This window comes from Phyllobates terribilis, unplaced genomic scaffold (genome assembly GCF_046119375.1).
Source record: "Phyllobates terribilis strain yellow unplaced genomic scaffold, ASM4611937v1 Scaffold_12__6_contigs__length_324123572, whole genome shotgun sequence".
In the NCBI taxonomy this organism is placed as follows: domain Eukaryota; kingdom Metazoa; phylum Chordata; class Amphibia; order Anura; family Dendrobatidae; genus Phyllobates; species Phyllobates terribilis.
The window spans coordinates 276,570,910-276,592,408 of NW_027362772.1; the positions used below are offsets into that span (position 1 = coordinate 276,570,910).

Sequence of the window (21,499 nt, forward strand, 5' to 3'; positions counted from 1 at the left end):
AAGTATGAGATCTGATTTGACTCAGTGAGAGGCTCTGGACTGAGGTCTAAGGAGTAATATTTCTCCTGGTGTAGAGTGACAAGCCAAGCCTGGCATGTCAGAGTGAGGAAACTTGACTTGTCACTCTTCACAAAGAGAAACATTACCCCTTACACCCCAAATGCAAAACATTAGAATAACTTTTAATGTCCCCAGAAACCCCTTTAGGATCGGTGCAACTTCAGTAATTGAAAATGACCCAAAGTTGCAACTAATTTTTTTCACTTAGAAAGCTGTGAATCCCTTGGGAGTGAGATAATTACTGACGGAAGCAACCGGAAATCAACCACTGATAGCGAGATATTAATGATACAAAATAGCCGCATTAATTATATGAGAACATTTCAAATAAAGCTGGAAAGCCAGAGAGGAAGAAACCAAAGAGCACAGTGGGCCCTCAGGACATGTCTCCATCATTGTGGGGAGAAGACTAAGATTCTGGTGAGGTCTTAGCAACGATCAGACGTCCGATAGATACAACGCAACGAAAGACCATGTTTTACAGTAATGCTAATGGAAGATGTTCTCTTCACTTTCAGACTCTTCTCTATTAAAGCAATCATGGTGCAAGGCTGGAGCCAGGGCAGCGTTTTCTGCCTACTTCTTCTGACTACTTGTTCAGGTGAGGACAATCTGGGGGAATGACCATATATTCCTAGGGATTTTCATAACTCAGTTATATCTCCTCTAATCTCATTTTCTAAAATGCTTTTTGTAGCATTTTGGAAATTTCTATACATACTATACTGGTATATTTACCTGTACTATAGGTGCTCTACTCGTATCTACCTGTACTGCATGCACCACCTTGCTCTCCACCTGTACTATATGTACTGTACTACTCTCTACCTATATTACATATACTGTACTGTTCTCTAGGTAAATAAAAAAGCAGCCTCATCGTGTCCTATATATATGACTCAGTCCGTCTTACAATGTTCTGGGTCTCCAACCAGTAGCCGTGACTTACGGCTTCACATAAGAAAATAATTTTGGTGAGTCCCAAAAATAATTAAAATCCTCAATTTATTACAAAATAATTAAAACAAGTAAAAGATCATACAGGTTGTATGATCTTTTAATTATTTTGTAATAAATTGAGGATTTTAATTATTTTTGGGACTCACCAAAATTATTTTTGTACTGTTCTCTACCTGTTTTATATGTACTGTACTACATGTACTACATGTTCTGTACCTCTCTCTACCTGTATTATATAAACTGTACCACCCTCTACCTGTACTGCATGTACCATACCAGTCTCTACCTGTATTATATATACTGTACCATTCTCTACCTGTACTACATGTACTGTACTGCTCTACCTGTATTATATATACTTTACCACTCTCTACCTGTATTACACATACTGCACTGTTCTCTACCTGTTTTATATTTACTGTACTTGCATATACCTGTACTACATGTACTGTACCGCTCTCTACCTGTATTATATGTACTGTACCGCTCTCTACCTGTACGACATGTACTGTACTGTGTGGGAAGAGGAGATAAGAGGGGAGTAGAGAAGGAGATCTTGTGAGGATCGGAGGTTGCGTGCAGGTAAGTACCGGGAGACTAGGTCACAGATGTATGGAGGAGACAGGTTGTGGATGGCTTTGTATGCTAGGGTTAGGGTTTTGAACTGGAGTCTCTGGGTAATGGAGAGCCAGTGAAGGAATTGACAGAGGGGAGAGGCCGGGGAATAGCAAGGGGACAAGTGGATTAGTCGGGCAGCAGAGTTTAGGATAGATTGGAGGAATGCGAGAGTGTTAGAGGGGAGGCCACAGGTCAGGAGGTTGCAGTAGTCGAGGCGGGAGATGATGAGGTCGTGCACTAGGGTTTTTGCAGATTCTACACTGGTCTCTACCTGCACTATATGTACTATACAGAAGTGCTCCTTTCCTACATTTATCACACTGCATTCCAGTATTACATGTAAGGGGAGCCACCATGTTATTATTACAATACAATTAGGATACTGTACCCCTTAGAAACTATAGTATTTGACGTAGTAGATGACCCACTAACTGCCAGAGGCGAGGATTTGCTTTAACTGCTTATTTTTCTGCACTGTTTTCGAGCTGACATCTTGGTGGATATCATCACAATATACTGTATATGTCCACAATATAATGATTGTTGTAAGATAATCACAACTTGTGCACTTTCACCCGTTTATTACTTGTTTATGTTCTTCTAGCAGGAGCCAATATAAAAGTCAAGTACCAAAGTACCAAACATAAAAATCTAACACAAGTCCGACTATTACACTCTCTACTGGATGGATATGAAAAGGATCTGAGGCCGGTAAAGAATTGGAAACAAGGCACCATGGTGTATATCGACATTACTTTATATGCTATTCTCGGAGTGGTATGTACAAATATTCCTGACTTCTCTCCATGCAACTCTTATTCTAGTACTGGACCTTGAGTTTAGTGTGATAAACAACGATTGGCTGCAGCGGTCACATTCTTACAGATAGAACAGGATGCAGCTTATTGATTGGGAAATGATAACGGTGAAGACCAATTGATTTGCAGAAAAAAAAACTAGAGGATCTAGGGAGCGCTGCTAAGGATGTAGGAGATCCGGTAGAAACTTTATGAAAACATCTTTTACAAGTTATGGAGTTGATCCAACTCCTTCATTAGGCTTATCAGGCATCCGTAATGTGTAGCAGATGTTTTCGTAAAGTTTCTTACTGTATCTCCTCCGGATCTTCTATAACCTAGGCAGCACTACTCAGATCCACTAATCCACTCTTTTTACAAAGCAAGAGATAACAGCTAGTGGGGGTACAATACATAAAGAGGTTGTCCAACTATGGGAGTCATTTTTTTTACTTAAATGCATATAATTGTGGCTAAAATTCATTTTTGCAATTGGGTTTCTTTAAAAATGTTGCACCGTTTGCCTTCTAAAGCTTCTGTGTTGCAGTATCTATTGCTGGCTGCAGAATGAGTTAACTGGTAATCTATCAGTAAGCTCAATACAACAGTCCGGTGGGGAGTTTGTAATTATTTTATCTGCCTTTATACCAAAAGTGCCTGTAAAAAAACGAAATGGTACAAAATATTTTTCGAAACCCAATTGCAAAAAAATATTTTTATCCCCAAATAATACTTGGATTTAAGAAAAAAAATGTACTCCTTAATAGTTGTAATTCAGGACCTGGCACTCTTTCTCACTCTTTGTATCTCTATGATATCTCTATAATATAGTCCAGCGGCCATTCCACAATGTCCCGGTCAGCCATGTGTAGTTTCTCTCCACTACGACTCCCCGGAGCTTGGCCCACACTTGGTTCTCAGTCCTACCTAGTGTTGAGCCACCCCCGTAGTGTTCGAGTTCGGTTCGGTTCGTCGAACACCCGTGTGTTCGCCGAACTGTTCGTCGAACTGTTCGTCGAACACCTTCGAACACCGTTAAAACCAATGGCAGGCAAATAAAAACACATAGAAACACATAGAAAACACCTTCAAAGGTGTCCAAAAGCTGACAAACTGCTCAGAAGACACAACTAACACATGGAAAAGTGACAAGTACATATAGTCATGCGAAAAGAAAAGAGGTGGAGGAGTAAAAGGAGGGGGAGACACAGATATAGGCATGTCATGCCCTTCTAAAATCCAAAAAGTGAGAAGCCGACACGTTCAGTCCGCTCCTGCCCGTGCCACCTCCGTGTCGCCGGGTTTGTGCCAGAGCCGCGGTGAACCCTGACGGCCAGCCCCCCTCTCCCAATACTGGTGCCTGTCCGCTGGTGGGTCGAGCGAGCCCCCCTGTGGTGGAGGCAGCTCTAAGCTTTTTAATTTAAATTGTCTCTCTAATTTGAATAAATACACTTTAAATCCATTTACAAGGATCTATTGGAGGGCAAGTCTCATGCCAGCAGCCGCGTAATTCCAGCTCCAGTAGCGTCCACTAAAGCTGCTGCAGTTAAAAAGCTTTTATAAGGATCGAGCTCGGCTGTCCACCGCAAGGCATCCTACTGCCAGTCCGAGCCCCTATGCCTTGGGGTGCCTCCTGATGCTCTTCACTGAGTATCCCGTGGTCCCGAAGCATTTCCTTTGAAAAAATGAAGTGTCCAAACTACAGGTGGTGTAGCTTGCTTAACAGCCGGGATAATCCGCTGACTAGCAGACACTGCTACTAGGCACAAAGTATTTACTGGGCTAGATGCAGTTAAAAATTTGTAATTAGATACTCTCGTTGGATGCTGAGAAAGCATTCCATAGAGTCTCCTGGCACGCCATATATGATTCTCTTAAAAAGCTTGGGGTAGGGGTCTAGGGGACCCTTTTATAGCCAAAATCACGGCCCTGTATCGCAATACGTCACCTAGGCTGAAGATAAATGGAACTGTAGCACCCTGAGGGCTCGGTTGCTACAGAGGTATTGCACCTCACCCAGAGGTGTGATATCTCACTCTCAGGTAAGGATGTAGTGTGGATCAGGACCCGACACCTGCATGCATTACACCACATTGCCGTGGGGCAGGGCGACCAATATGCCCCTGAGATGGGCACGACAGTCCCTGTCCCTGGCTGGAGTGGGGGGAGGGAACACTGAGGAAGGGGAACCCTGTAGTGCAGGAGCAGGGAGGAAGCAGTTCCTGGGTGCATTGAGAAGGGAGTATAAAAGGTGGGCACCATCTTAGTTCAGTGCAGAGAAGTCTGAGCAGAAGTGGCAGGGAGCAGGGGCTCTGCATGAGCTCTGCTCCAGAGGCGGGCCTAGTAACAGAGGCCCAGGCCTGGAAGAGGGAGAAGGAAGGAAGAGGAGCGGAGAAGGCTCCAGGAACGAGGAACGAAGGGATCTCAGGGGTGCGGACGGGCGAGTCGCCACCGCACGCCCGAATCCACCTGCGTGGAGGGGTCAGGCCAAAGGGGGAGACCGGTCCCCGAAACTAGTGGAGGCAGGAAACGACCCTCAGCTAGAAACAGGAGGCTGTGACATTTTATGTGGCGCAGCCCCTCGCTACACCCGCTAGGAAGGCACCACATAGGGTCAGGGAAACTGGCGCCAAGTTTACCAAGAGGAGGCCCGAGGCAGCCGGACAGAAGGGTTGGTAAGAAAGGCCAGACAAAGGACACACAAAGGGGGTCCTGTGAAGCACTCCAAAGTTATCTGGGAGTTGTCTGAGCCCCTCACCTGGTGAGCACAGTAATAATAAGAACTGTGAGTAAAGGCCCTGAACTGCATCACTGACTCCGTGTCGTTACTGCTGCTGCCCTGCACCATCACCCCCATCCTCCGCATACACTGCCCTGAGGCTATACTCCTCCCGTGGGGAGTTATGCTACGCTCTGCTGCACCCACAACACCAGCCTCAGCGGTCTGCCCTGGGGCGGCGGTTCACTCTGACCGCAATCCACGGGTGGCGTAGTCGGACATTTAAACATCAAAACCATATAAATAGTTCCGCCACTGGTTTGACCGCCCTGAGCCACGGAACCGGGTTGCCGCCATGGAGACTACAACCACCAGCATCCACCAAAAAGGGTCCGGCTCCGGGTGTCCCAAGGCCCAGGGGACGCGTCAGAACATTTTCATCACCTTTCACAATCACCAATGGGACAAGGCAGGGATGTTCTCTGTCCCCTCTCTTATACATCCTAGTGACGGAGCACCTGCTCTCATCAATTCGCCATAACCCCAATATTAGGTGGATTGAGGTGGGAGGCACCGAGTACAAGTGCTCTCTATTTGCTGATGATGTCCTAGTATATATCACTCAATCACATATATCCATCCATGTTGTTATGGCTGAAATAGATCACTTTGTTACATGGTCAAATTTTAAAATCAATGCAGCGAAGTCTGAGGCCCTCGATGTCTCCCTCCCCAAATCCATATAGGATTCCATCCAGTCCAACTTTCCCTTTGCCTGGCCCTCACAGGGTATCAAATACTTAGGAATTCCTATTCATAGAGACCTCTCCCATCTATGTTATCTTAATTTTGGGCCCTTTATTGAACAACTCCATACAGACCACGGTTGGAAAGTTAGAACTGTAAGATTCACTATGTGAACCACTGGTGTTTTGTGGAAAAGCACATGTACACTGTGTTCCAAATTATTATGCAAAAAGTGTTTAGGAGTGATAAGGGAAGAATTTGTTTGTTTGTCAGTTAAACTCATTGATGGTGATGTGTGTCAGGGCTCTTTATATCACTGTAAGCAATTGCAGACACCTGTGCTAATTAGTTTGGCAGCTGTGTCCAATGAAAGGCAAGACTACTTAAGAAGGCTGTCTCACATTATTAAGCAGCCTACATTTTCTGCCAAAATGGGAAAGAAAAAGGATGTGTCGGCTGCTGAGAAGCAACAAATTGTGGAGTGTTTAGGTCAAGGCATGACTACAATCAACATTGTGCGATGATCAGGATGAAGTGTCTTGGCAATCAAGAAGTATGTAGCTGATTCACAGTACACACGTGTGCGTGCTGATAAGGGCAAATTGAGGACTCTTTCCTACAGGCAATTACGTCAGGTTGAAAGAGCAGCGGCAAAAAAGCCTTGTCATAGCAGCAGACAAGTTTTTGAAGCTGCTTGTGCCTCCAACGTCCCCCGAACAACAAGATGCAGGGTCCTTCAGAGGTTTGCAGCTGTGCATACGCCATCCTGTCGACCTCCTCTATCCACTTCACACAAGCAGAAACGGCTCCAGTGGGCCAAACATTACATGAAGACTGATTTCAAAACTGTTTTGTTCACGGATGAGTGCCGTGCAGCGCTCGATGGTCCAGATGGATGGAGTGGAGGATGGCTGGTTGATGGACACCCCACGCAAACACGGCTACAGCGCCAACAAGGAGGAGGTGGAGTAATGTTTTGGGCTGGAATCATGGGGAGAGAGATTGTCGGCCCCTTTAGGATCCCTGAAGGCGCTAAAGATGAACTCCATAATGTATGTGGATTTTCTCAAACAGCACTTCCTGCCATGGTTCAAGAAGAAGAACCGTGTATTTCACAGCAAGATCATTTTTCTGCATGATAATGCACCATCTCATGCTGCACATAAAACATCTGCATCTCTGGCTGATATGGGCATAAAAGGGGACAAACTTATGGTGTGACCCCCATGCTCCCCTGACCTCTACCCCATTCAGAACCTTTGAAGCATCATTAAAAGGAGTGTCTATGATGGCGGGAGGCAGTTCACATCTAAGCAACAGCTCTGGGAGGGTATTCTGTCCTCATGCAAAACAATTGAAGCAGAAACCATCCAAAACCTGACAAATTCAATGGACGAGAGAGTTCAGAAGCTCCTTTCGAACAAGGGGTCCTATGTGAAAATGTAACATCACCTAGAATAAAGTTTTGAGTTGAAAACTGTTTGATTTCAGTTTCTAACAACCTGCTAATGCTTATAATTTCAAAAATGACCATTTTTTTGGTCTTTATTAAAATGAAAAGGTTGATCGAAAAGTTTGGGGGATCTAAGAGTGTGGCAACCCAGTAGTCATGATTACTTCGAATTCTGACAATATGAGGGTCATGCTGCAGGTAGTGCAGCAAGAAGGCACTTATGTGTCTTGCGCATCTCGGAGCCCCAAAATTATTTTCTGGGCTAGATGCAGCTAAAAATTATTATTAATTTTAAATCTGGTGAAGCTTTAGTATAGATGGCCTAATAGGATCAGTGCTGCACACTGCTACAAAGCCCGAATTATTTTCCAGTCAAGATACAGATAAACATGATTAGTAATTTTAAATCTGGTGGAGCTTATTATAGATGGCCTAATAGAATCAGTGCTGCACACTGCTACAAAGCCCAAATTATTTTCCAGCCAAGATACAGATAAACATGATTAGTAATTTGAAAGCTTAAAACGGTTGGTAGGGTGATTTTAACCAATCATCAAGCTTTTACTCTCCCCAGGATGACACAGGGGTAGAAAAGTCGTTTCGGATCCATGATTTGTTCATCTTTATGAACGTGAGTCTGTCTACATTATCAGTGGAGAGCCGCGTGCGCTTATCTGTCAGCACACCACCAGCAGCGCTGAACACACGTTCAGACAGAACGCTGGCTGCGGGGCATGACAAGATCTCCAAGGCGTAAGTGGCTAGCTCCGGCCATTTATCCAGATTGGAAGCCCAAAAAGAGCAAGGGTCCAGTGACACAGTCGTGGCTTCAATGTTTACTTGGAGATACTCCTGTACCATCGTCTCTAGGCGTTGACTATGTGTCAGACTTCTTGTCTCCTGTGGCCTTGCAAAGGATGGGCTAAAAAAGTGGTGAAATGATTCCGCAAAATTGATGTTACCAGCAGATACTGTGGTTCTGTTACGGTTTGAGTGCTGAACACTTGACGGTCCCACGGTTGGCAAGTTGGAACTGTGAGATTCACTACGTGCACCACTGGTATTTTGTGGAAAAGCACATGTAAGATTCTGCAACAGTCTCTGCTGATACTCCTGCATGCGTGCATCCCTTTCTATGGCAGGAATAATTTCTGCAAATTTACTTTTGTACCGGGGATCTAACAGTGTGGCAACCCAGTAGTCAGGATTATTTCTAATTCTCACAATTCGAGGGTCATGTTGCAGGTAGTGCAGCAAGAAGGCACTCATGTGTGTTGCACATCCAGGAGCACCAAGTCCCTGTTGTGTTGGTGGCGAGGTAACAATCATGCTTCCTTCCTCTGTCCTCTCCCCCCAACCTCGCACAACAGAAATGTGATCAAGGTCTCCCTCATCTGATGAGTCTTCCATCAGTTCGTCCTCCACTTCTTCCTGGGCTCCTGCAACTTCCTCACTAGTTTGGCTGCTACCATGCGCCCTGGTAAAACCATCTCCCCCACCCTCACATGCCTGCCGCCTTGGTGCTGCCGACCGTCTGGACCTTGCAGATGTTAGCCCTTCCGCATACAACTCCTCCTCCTCTACTTCCTCCACCTCCTCTTGTGCCACCACCTGACTCCGAATTCTGTTTAACATGTGCTCCAGCATGTAAATCACCGGAATAGTCATGCTGATAATGGCATCGTCAGCACTAAACATCTTCGTCGCCATTTCAAAACTGTGCAGAAGGGTGCATAGGTCCCTGATCTGAGACCACTCCTCCAGCGTGATTTGCCCCACCTCTGGATCTCGTTGGCCCAGGCTATACGTCAGAACGTATTGCACCAGGGCTTGTCGGTGCTGCCACAGTCGCTGCAACATGTGCAGAGTTGAATTCCACCGGGTAGGCACATCGCATTTTAGCCGGTGAAGTGGCAGGCCCAACGACTTCTGTAGAGATGTAAGTCGCTGAGCTGCGGGATGCGAACGGCGAAAGTGAGCACACAGCGACCGTGCCCTCTGCAGAAGGCCATCTAGTCTGGGATAGTGGGCTAAAAATTGCTGGACAACCAGGTTCAACACGTGAGCCATACAAGGCACGTGTGTGACATTGCCCCGGCGAAGGGCCGCACCCAGGTTTGCAGCATTGTCGCACACGGCCTTCCCTGGTTTCAGGTCCAGTGGAGACAACCATTCATGAAATTGGTTCTCCAGAGCTGACCACAACTCCTCAGCTGTGTGACTCACATTTCCCAGACATTTCAATGTAAAAACCGCCTGATGACGTTGAGCCCTACTGCCAGCATAGTAAGGAGGTGTGCAGGATCCCTTCTGCGCAGTTAGAAAGCTTGTGGCATGACCAGACAGGCTTTGGGTGCAGGTGGAAGACCGAGAGGAGGTTGAGGAGGCAGAAGCAGTGGAGGAACTTTGACATAAAGAGGATTGACGCACAACTCGTGGGGACGGCAAGACTTGGACAGCAGCCCCTTGTCCTGCTGTCACCATAGTTACCCAGTGCCCAGTCAGCGACATGTAACGCCCCTGTCCATGCCTTCTCGTCCAAGTGTCTGTGGTGAAATGCACCCTGTCACACACAGAGTTTCTCAAAGAAGCGGTGATGTTGTGTGCGACATGCTGGTGGAGCGCAGGCACACCTTTCTTTGAGAAGTAGTGCCGACTGGGCATCTGGTACTGGGGCACTGCGACGGACATAAGGTCTCGAAAATCCTCTGTGTCCACCAGGCGGAAAGGCAGCATTTCTGTAGCCAAGAACTTGCAGATGGTGAAATTCAACCTCTTAGCTTTCTCATGGCTAGGAGGAAATGGTCTTTTACTTGTCCACATCTGAGGGACCGAGGGCTGGCTATTGTGCTTAGACGGGGTTGATAAGGGTGTCCCCGGCAAACTGCCGGTCTGTGAGGAAGATGCAGGCGGACATGTTAGGTTGCCTTGATCCAAAGGTGGTGCTATCGATGTCGGACAGCGCTCAACACCAGCTGGTGTTACCACCTCCAAAGAAAATGATGACCTGCCAATCACGCTGGCTGTTGCGGGTAAAGAGGTGGCAGGTCTGCGCCCCAAAACAGGTGTGACTGCTGTCCCCCCAGTCACAGAGGATGAAGAGGCCGCGGATGCACAAGATATGGCAGACGGTGGTTGGCCCGGCCGGCTAGGCCGCATTGTAGCACACTGAGCTTCCCACTGCAACTTATGCTTCATGTCCATGTGCCGGTTCATGCATGAAGTACTCAAACTATGTATTTTTTGACCTCTACTTAGCTTTTGCTGACAAATGTTACAAATAACACGAGTTGGGTCATCTTTATCGATCTGAAAAAATGCCCATGCTATGCAAGGCTTAGCACCCATGCGACCTGAAGAGCCACCATGACTTGTGGTGAGAGGCAGAGTTGTGTTTGAGGATGCAGTTGTTGACGTGCTTCCAGTACTACGTCTCTGTCCAGGAAGGCGCAACCTGACCTCGTCGTCACTAGCATCTTCCTCCACCTCCTCTGCTGACCTCATCTCTTGGCTGACTGTGGGTTGACAGTAAGTGGGATCTCCAACCTCATCATCATCACCCTGTGCGTTATCACACCCGTCGTCCTCAGAGCCAATCTGTTCCTGCCCTGACAAAAAACTAAAGTTGTCGCTCCAGTCAGGTATTTGAGTCTTATCATCGTCTTCCTCATTGTCTCCACCAACAGGAGTTACAGTTTGGGAATGAGGGTCTACATTATGGTCAGAACCTTCTGCGTCTGGTCCTGGATCCGACTCATAAAGATTCTGGGCATCAGTGCAGATCATTTCCTCGTCTGGATTCACAGAAGCGCTGGAGTCGACCTCTGATTCCCAGGCTATAGTATGAGTAAACAGCTCTGCAGACTCAACCATCTGTTCTACCTCATACTCAGACGGGCAGCTGGAGATTTGGGAGCTGTGAGGAAGCAAGTGCGATTGGGGTGACACCTTTGAGGACTGGAGTATTTGTGATGTTGAAGTTTATGTGGAGGAGAGCCCACTTAAAGGAGCACTTGATATCCGTTGAAGCACCTGCTGTTTTTGTGCCTCATCTGGAATTTGTAGCGATTGGCGTGGCCGTAAGAAAGGGATCTTATCACATTGTCTGCTAAAAGAAGTAGACATTTTAGTTTGGCTGGAAGATGGTCTTTCTTCTGCAGATGTTACTGTTGCTTTAACACCTACCCCACGGACACAACCTTTTTTCCCCTTCCCAACACGCCTATTCCCCTTTCCACCAGCAGCAGGCCTTTTTCCACTCATTTTTGTGGTTAACTAATTAACAACTCTGGAGTTGTTTGCACAAAAAAACAATGGATGGGAACCGAGCAGAGCTGAGTGGCCAAACTGTGGTATTAGGCCAAAACTATTGGCTGGGTTAGATGCAGAAAAAAATTATATTCAGTTTGCAACCTGATGGAGGTCAGTATAGATGGACTAATAGAGAAAGTCCCACACACTGCTAGAAGGCCAAATATTTTTTTCAGAGCTAGATGCAGAAAAAAATATATTCAGTTTGCAACCTGATTGAGGTCTGTATAGATGGATTAATAGAACAAGTCCCACACACAGCTAGAAGCCCAATATTTTTTCAGAGGTAGATGCAGAAAAAAATATATTCAGTTTGCAACCTGATGGAGGTCAGTATAGATGGACTAATACAACAAGTCCCACACACAGCTAGAAGCCCAATATTTTTTCAGAGGTAGATGCAGAAAAAAATATATTCAGTTTGCAACCTGATGGAGGTCAGTATAGATGGACTAATACAACAAGTCCCACACACAGCTAGAAGCCCAATATTTTTTCAGAGGTAGATGCAGAAAAAAATATATTCAGTTTGCAACCTGATGGAGGTCTGTATAGATGGATTAATAGAACAAGTCCCACACACAGCTAGAAGCCCAATATTTTTTCAGAGGTAGATGAAGAAAAAAATATATGCAGTTTGCAACCTGATGGAGGTCAGTATAGATGGACTAATACAACAAGTCCCACACACAGCTAGAAGCCCAATATTTTTTCAGAGCTAGATGCAGAAAAAAATTATATTCAATTTGCAACCTGATGGAGGTCAGTATAGATGGACTAATAGAATGATGCTATGCCCAAAAGATTTTACTTCACTAGGTGCAGTAAAAAAATTGGTATTCTATACACAGGTGGTATATCTTGCAACACAGATAGGCTACTCCACTGACTAACACACTCTGCAATAGGCCAAAAAGGATTAGCTTTGCTAGATTCAGCCAAATGCTGTGAAAAAAACTTGCACAGCACTGGCACAGACCTGCCTGGCAAAAACTGATAGGAACTCATGTAACCTAGTCCTGAAAAGGACTCCAATTACAATTAGTCTTTACTCCCACAATCTATCTATTTAAGAGCACAGACCTGCCTGATAAAAGTCGTAGGAAATGCTGTAACCTAGTCCTTAAAAGGACTGCAATCACAACTATTCCCTACTCCCAAGCTATCTGTAGATTTGTGCGAAAATTGGCTTGAAATTAACAAGGTATAGCGCACACAGCAACAGCGGTGCCGTCTAACACGCAGCTGCAGCAGTGAGAAAATGGTGGCGACGGGGAAAATGGCTTGGTCTTATAGGGCAAGGACATGTGACATACACTGCCAATGACACATGCCCTTGCTTGTGTGAAAAAAAGCACTTCGCTCCGTGTGTGCGCTGCTGATAGGCTGACAGATTGCACCTCCCCACTGCAAATGCGGGAAAGAGAAAAAAAAATGGAGATCTTCATTGTTCCTGCAGAGATACATCCCCTGCCCCTCCCCCCGCCCCGCTGTACACTCAAACTGCGTATTAACATTAATTTTCATCATTACTGAGAAAAAATCCAGTTATGATTTTGGTGCACGAACAGTTATCGAACATAACCTCGAACAGCCGAATTTTTCTCAAATTGTTCGTGTTCGCCGAACGGCTCGAACACCGCCCACAACAGCTCGAATTTGAGATTGGCGAACAGTTCGAGTAGAACAACGCTCATCTCTAGTCCTACCTCACTGTTCCTGGGTGACTGGCTTCCACCGTGGCTCTTGGAGATCACCTCTTCCAACCAAGTTGCCCTCTTTATCTCTTCTCTGTAGATACCGGGGGCCTCTCTCCTTCTGAACTTCCAATCTCTTCTCAAAAGGTTCTGCCACTAAATCTCCAGCTTCTTCTCTCTTGCTACTTCTGTTGTCTCCAAGCCATGAACTTCTTAACTAGGTTGTCCCTCTACAGAAAACAAGTTCCTCTCCCTTCACTAGAACACTATAACTTACTGAATCTCATTAAAACAGGTTGGATCCTCTCCGCCAAGAGATATTCCCACTATAGATATTTATTGCTATATATTTCTGAGTGTTCTAAGTCCCACCTCTGGGATCCACATCTTACTCCAAAATGAGGGTCCCACAGCCCCCATCTGATTGTGAGATGGACACCTCCAACCAGACACTGTCCACATCACATATTTATTTAAAGGTTTATTCCCTTTTTCATAAATGGATACTATCGGATAGTTTTTGTAAAAACAAACAATGTTGCAATTTAATGGTTATTAAAATTTGCAGCCATTCTTGAGATATTGACCATTCTTTTGTTTACAGCTCGTTGCCTTTAAGACTGACCACTGATGTTAGAGACCAGAACATGCACAGTGCTTACAAGCTCTTTTCTATCGAGCTTGTAAGCACGATTTTGAGCTGGGCAGGATAGCTTTTGTGCACTGTTACCTCCTAATCCTGACCAAGTTCAGTCCAGTGCTGACAAGCGAGACACCAGCGGTGGTCGGCCTCCTAGGCAACGCGTTCTAAACCAAAGAGAAGTGTTAAAATTTCAAGAACGGCTGAAAATTTTAATAAGCAGTAAATTAGAAATGTGCTTGTTTTTACGAGCTCTTTCTGACAATACCCATCCTGTCATGTTCGTTACAGACATTTACACAAAGACTGAACAGCTTTTGTTCTCTTTATGTTCTTTTTCCATTTTTTCCTTTGCAGGATGAGAAGGATCAGATGCTGTCAATATACTGCGTGTATAATAGGGTAAGAAATCCAAAGCATTAACAAAATGAATAGTAAAATGAATAGCTGGCTTCACTTAAAGGGGGTTTCTATTTCTTTTTTAAATGGGGTAATGGCTTGTAATAGCTAAAAGAAGAAGCGGTTTAACCCCTGCCGCTCCAATGCTGCATCTCCGTTGTTCCCTGCTGGTCATTGCTTACAGGACTGTGACGGTAACATCTCTTAGACAATCAGAGCCCTTAGCAGTCTTGTACCATCTACATTGGCATTACTGGGCAAGGACTGACCTTGTCAACAAGGAACATCACAGGTGGAGGTGGAGTTTCAGGGGCTTCAACAGCTTTTTTTTAACTATGGTGTCTATGATTTTGGCAGGGAAGAGTGATATGGGGTGGTGGCCAAACATGCAAATGGCCACTCTGACCAAGTCTAGAAAAGTTTCATAAACAGCTATGAAATTTCTGGTGGTCCGGGTAGACGGTCCATCACCGTGGACTCCAAATCCATGAATAGGTCATAAGTCCTGTAGATTAGTAACATTGATCTCTTACTTTCCTCTTAGATTAATTTCCATAAACAGCAGAGGTGCAATACCAATCCTGACCTGCAGACAGGTGTGGCACTGTTTCTAGAGGAATTCAGACATGTTTTTGCAAATTTGTACAAATCTTTAAAGCTGGGTTCATACGTAAGTTTCTTAACTGGTGCGGATACATACACAAAATCTGCAGAAAAGTTGATGAGTTTTAACTTATTCTCTTGCTGCGTTTTTTTGCTTTTTTTTGTGCAGAATCCAAGCAGAAATCAGCTTTTTTTTTTAAATCAGCATGACAATTTCTGCTGTGGAAACGCACTTTTTTGGTGTGGATTTTGTTCATTCATATTAAAGCGGACCCTAAATCTGAAGGTCAAATTATTTTGTTGTGTTTTATTCAACAAAAACTTATTAAAAAAATGCAAAACAAAGTGTGGAAAATGCACGAGTTTTAGATGTTTTTTTTTTTCTCATTAGTTCTGGAATGATGAATTTCTAACATGGGATCCACTGGAGTATGACAATATCTCTCTCCTATCTTTTCCTACTGAGAAAATATGGATGCCGGATGTACAAATCAATGAGTAGTGAGTATAAACATTAATGTATGATGGATATTGATAGAAAATATGGCTGCCACGATTTGTGGAATATTTCTATAGGTAAAAAATAACTATGTACAGTATATCATCATAATCAGTAAATTCCCATGATCACTTCCGATATCTTCTTATTTTACTAATATATGGTGATTTTACATCCATTTTGGTCATGTCAAGCCGTCACTGTTCAGAAAAGTTTGGGAAGTCACTCTCCTGAATATCTGGTGAGCTCCAGGAATAAATGGAGGTCTCCCAGCCTCCCGGAAGAGTTGACAAATTTTCCGGGCCCACCGGAATCTCCGAGAAAGCACAGTTTTTTTATCGTATTGGTGATGAGACTATTAGCCATCAAACTGAGCCCCGGCATCTAGACAAACATTCATTGTGTGGAAACATGACATGTAAAAAGTCGTGGCATGGAAACGGTGCAGGATTATGGAAAGAATTGTGATCTCACTTTATGTGCTGCGCTTCCTGGAATTCCATAGGAGCATTTTGAAAAGTTGACAAATACTGTATATATGCATTATGCAGATGTGCAGTCATGGCCGAAAAGTGTTGGCACCCTTGAGATTGTTGATATTGTTCAACAATTTTGGTTCTCAAGTCCTCAGACAGTTCTCTTCTCCTCTTTCTGTTCTCCATGCTTAGTGTGACACACATAGACACATAATGTAAAGGTTGAGTCAACCTCTCCCCTTTTTAACTGGTTTCGGGTGTGATTGCCCACACCTGTTACTTGCCACAGGTGAGTTTGAACGACTATCACATGCTTGAAACAAAGTTTTTTACCCACAATTTTGGAAAGGTTCCAACAATTTTGTCCAGGCCATCTTTTGGGGTTTTGCTCGAAGTTATGTCCAGTTTGCCTTTTTTATTCTGTATTTTTTTGTGTTGTTCCAATATACACAAATGCAATAAACATGTGTATAGCAAAACATGTGTAAATGCAATAATTTTCTGGGAGAAATACTTCATTTTTTGGAACAATTTCAAGAGTGCCAACACTTATAGCCTTGACTGTATATCCTGGTGTAGAATGGGATTAATCAGCTAATTAAAGGAATTGTCCAATCTGGGACATTTATCACATAAGAATGTTCTATAAATGTCTGGGACCTGCATATATCTTGACAATGTAGCCTCCATCACGTGCTGTCAGGAATTCAGACGTGACACCCATTCATGGCTCACTCCATCAATTTCTATGGGAGACCCACATCCATCAGATATTCCTGTTCCAGATTGAAATACCCCTTTAAATTTCTCATAAAAACAATATTGGAAAGAACAATTAAAAACAACGTTAAAAACAAAATTGGTTAAAAACAGATAAAAAACCATCACAAAAAAAGAAGAAAAGAAGCAATATTCACCCCGGAATCACTCCCCGCTCCAGCGTTGCCCCTTTAGAAGGGAAGCAATGACATTCCGACCACTATTCTCCTAAGCTACAGTGGTCAGGTGATATTTGGTCATAACATCAGCGCTAGTAATCCAGTGGAGACTGTTGAAGCAGCAGAGATGGAGCTGGAGGCGGATGATTCACCAGGTAAGTATTACTTCTTTTCTTCTTTTAAATGCCTATCTTCCTACTACTATAATGACCAGTAAGAATGAGTGGGTCCTATGCGCTACTGATGAAAATCCAAAGTAAGATTCCAGGAGACAGGAGTGATAACGATTCGGTTAATTATCAACGCGTTTCGAAGTCATCCGACTTCTTCATCGGTAAAAAAAACAAGCTTATGTTTTTTTCCTGATGAAGGAGTTGAATGACTTCGAAATGTGTTGATATTAAACCGCATCGTAACCAATCCTGTCTCCTGGAATCTTCTTTTGGATCTTCATCAACAGTTCTGAGGACCCACTCATTCCTACCTGGCACTTTACCGGTTATCTGACCCGTGGGGCTGCAGCAGCTGACATTTCAGGGTTCCTTTAATTGTTGTGTATAACACAACTGAACCAGGTGAGCGTTTCCCTTCACAATACTGTCTCTGGCCATCGGATAATACCCTGTTACGTTAATTAGTTCCCCAGTTTTTCTACATAACTTCCTACTGTAGTTTTATGACCTTCGTTGCCTGTTCCTCTTGCAGTTGCTCCAACCCAGGGTCCCTGCTGGCAATCTTCCAGTCACAGATAGCATGTCATGTATGCATCACCACGTGATGGATGCAGTGTGTGAAAGGGGCTGGCTGACCACTAATTTCAATAGACAAACTGGGAGAGAGAAGAAGCCTGGCCCACCAGCCACCTTCACAAATATCTGCAGTTGTGAAATGCTCTCCTGTGTCAAAACATAATCGGAAGCCCAGGGAGTAAGGACTGGAGCAGCTACACTGGTCTCCACCAGGAATAATAGAACTATATTAGGAAGATAATGTGTATTTTACCATTTCCAGCTGACTTGTTATTCCCCCTGTAAAGCTCCTTTAAGGTTTCAGTTAGCATGCAATTCTGGATTATCTACAGTAGAGCAGCTTATCTCAATGTAATAAAACCAGACACTGTTATACCCAAGCAAATTGTCGTAATTACTTCTGAACGTCTGGACGCAGTGAGTGACAGTTCTGCTGTCCAATCTAGGAATGGGGCGTGCAGAGCTGTCAGCATGGTGATGGACAGCTTAGTTGTCCAATCTGAGCTGTCAGTGTCTGGAGTGACAGTTTACCGGTCCAATCAGGACCAGGATGTGTCGGGGCTTCATCCTTGTATCTCTTGTTCAGAGTAATCACTTGGCTATTTAACCAGCTCTCTGCCTTAGATTGCTCCCAATTGTAGCTTTGCTCATGAGGTATGTGTTTGCTCTATGCTCATTGTCTGGTATTCTGATCTCTGCTGCTCAACCTTGGCTTTGCCTTTGACCATCCGTTTGCCTAGCCCTTTTTGTCATGATTCGCTTGACCTCAGACTGTTTCCTGAGTATGCCTTCTTCTCATCCTTCTGTTTATGATGTACTCTCTTGGCTTTTGACCTCAGACATCTTGACTGCCCGGCCTCATGGCTTATCCGTGAGTAGTGACTAGCGCCACATTCTTGGATTGGACAACAGAATTGTCATTCACTGCGTCCAGACACTCAGGAGGAATTGTGACACAAATGATACCAAAGTTCCTTCAATGCTATTTGAAACAGTATGACCACAGTACAAGTAACTACACCCAATGTGCAAAGAGTACTGCATATCATCTCCTATTGAAGACAATAGAAGCTGATTTGCAAATCACGGCAGTAACCGATACTCATTGAACGGAGTTCAGCATCATTCAACGATTACGTCCAGTCACTGCTGAGGTGCCGGCCTGGGTGCCAGCCACTTGCCGATCCAATATTGATGACCTGTTCTAAAGATCAATATGATATATCCAGACAATCCCTTTTATTTGCAAAAAATGATAATGATACTCAATTCATTGGGAAATGTAACTGGCACCTCAATATAACCTCAGCATCCTCGTGATTATCTCCGTGAATGTCTTCCTAATAACGAGTCATCTGTTCCAACAGTTTGGAGTCGGAAAAAGCCACAGAACATAATTTTGTCTACGTAAACTACAAAGGACTCGTAAATTACCAAAAAGCTTTTAGATTGACAGCAATGTGCAGGTTCTCCATCTACTATTTCCCTTTCGATCAGCACAATTGCACTTTGAGCTTCCAAAGCCAGCTCCACGCAGGTAAGTTATGGTCTATCTCTTCAGGAAGTCTCTCGAAATAGTTTATGTAATTCTGCTCTTATCGGCCCAACCAAACGAATGGATGCTGGGGTAATATAGACATTTATGTATGTTCACGGTTTACGGACAGGTGGGATCTGTTTTTTCAAGCGTGAAATCTTGTGACAATACAGCCTCAAATTTAGGAAATTGCATTTTAATGTGAGTTATGCATATATTCTTTTGTTTCCAGTCGAACATATAAATGTGTCCATGTGGAGAAAATGGGAGGATATAAGAGCGGATATGCCAAAGTTTTACAAAGCAGGAGAATGGGAACTTCTCAGTATTGATTTCGGTTACGTAGTAGTTGATAACCACTGGGACAAAGTTGGTTTGCTAGAAATCTATGTAAGTTGACTCTAATGGTTTCTCATTTATTTACACTATGGGCACCAATGTGCCAAAGTCTTCGAAACCCTAAATTTTTTTGAAAATTGTTATTTTTGTTAATTGTTTTGTTTGCATTAATTTCCACACATTTACGTATAGTTGTTGCTATCGGAATCCTCCTGAAAAAATATAAAAGTAAAGTCATAGCTTGGCTTTCTTCCACCTGCAACCAAGATTAATTTGTTGCCTATGTATCTAAATAGCTTTTGTTGGGCAAATTGATGGGCGTTCTGTGCACTATGATTACATATTGGCATGCTTTACAGTAGACCATTTTTAACATTTTGTCAAATGTTATGCCAGGAAACGTTCACACTAAAAGAGCATATTCCCTAATTAATAGAATTAATTTTTATACAGATCAACTTCAGGAGACATCCAATATACTATGTTGTGAATCTCATTATCCCCAGCGCGTTTCTCATCCTCATGGATATCATTGGCTTCTACCTCCCCCCACAAAGTGGAGAAAGGATTTCTTTCAAGATCACCCTACTTTTGGGCTATTCAGTCTTCCTCATCATAGTTTCAGAAACTTTACCTGTCTCCCCACAAGGAACTTCAGTAATAGGTATCACCAATATCTAACGTTTACTTACCACACAATTTCAAGTATCTCTCTGTAACATATGTGCCGATTTGTGCCTCCTACTATTATTTCCCTGGTACTTTTGGTGCTGGTTTATTATGGAGCTTTGGGGTTAATTAATGGTCTACGTTTTGATCACTCCTTCCTGAGAAACCTGGGCAGGGCAGTCAGCTATTTAAACTCCTAAAGCTCTGACTCCACTGCCAGTTGATAGCATTGCTATACTGGTGCAAACTGCTGTGCTCAGGTTTATTGATCTGATTATTCCACTCTTTGATCTCTGCTTGACTTTTGACTACCTGATAGCTTTACGATTTAGACCCTGACGTGACCTCCTGGATCTGACCCAGCTAATTGACTATCCACCTTGCTAGGTTGCGCCACCGAACAGCAGCTGACCCTGTGGTCCTTGACTAGGAACCCCTGTGTAAGTCCAGATCCCTGTACAGGAGTTAAAGGGTGAAGATCAGGGCAACCCCTAGGTTCTGGGAAACTGAGTAACTTGCGCCAAGCCTGTTCTTGGTAGCCATTTTGAAGCTGTCATGTAACTACGTACAGTGCTCCTCCATCACTTGTAAAGAAAAGTTCAACTAAAAATGTAGAAAAAAACATTAGCAAAAATGGAGGAGTGGAGTCTCTCAGAAATTATCACCTTGCAAAATTACGCAGAGGAAAACCAAATAGTAACAGTAAGTGGTTACAGCAATTTCAACTTTGCATAAATCAATAGTAAAAACTAATATAAGAAACTTTCTTGTCAGGGAAATCAGCATTTTCCCCATTTATGAGCCCCTTCTTTTACCTCTCTTCCTGCCTCCCGAATTCATCATTCACTCTGAAAAATAACTAAAATCTGGACTACCAGCTCCTGGGAATAAAGTTTTTGAAGAGGGAGGGGAAACAGAAAGAGAGACGGTGCTGCTGCTGTCTAGTGTCTGTTTTATCTCACTCCAGCGCTGCATTCACAGCTACACTGCTCAGTGCTGCTGATTCTGAACATGTGCTACATATAGATAGGAGAGCAGGAATCCCTCATGTCTGTGTGTGCTGTGTATGGGAAACATCTTTAGCAGTTAGTTTCCTACTCACTAGCTCAAAGAGAACCGAATTTTAGAAATAGAGCCTAAAGAGGGGAAAACTTGTGAAAAACTCAAGATGCAAATCATAGAATGGTCAGAAACAGTGTTAGTATCAAAATTCTTATTCTTAAAACTCACTTGAAATGAGAGGGATGCTTTAATTTCTTTGTATGGTATTAATCTTACATTTTCTCAT

The 21,499-nt window shown here is 43.8% G+C and overlaps 1 protein-coding gene across 1 annotated transcript; it reads left to right on the plus strand.

Annotated features, from left to right (window-relative positions):
- Positions 1-600: 600 nt before the first annotated feature.
- LOC141171800 (5-hydroxytryptamine receptor 3A-like) lies at positions 601-20,223 on the plus strand. The gene is made up of 7 exons (XM_073655437.1): positions 601-661; positions 2,243-2,415; positions 14,360-14,404; positions 15,396-15,505; positions 19,034-19,203; positions 19,436-19,593; positions 19,996-20,223. The coding sequence occupies exons 1-7, from the start codon at positions 601-603 to the stop codon at positions 20,221-20,223; spliced, it is 945 nt and encodes a 314-aa protein (XP_073511538.1).
- The last annotated feature ends 1,276 nt before the right edge of the window (positions 20,224-21,499 follow it).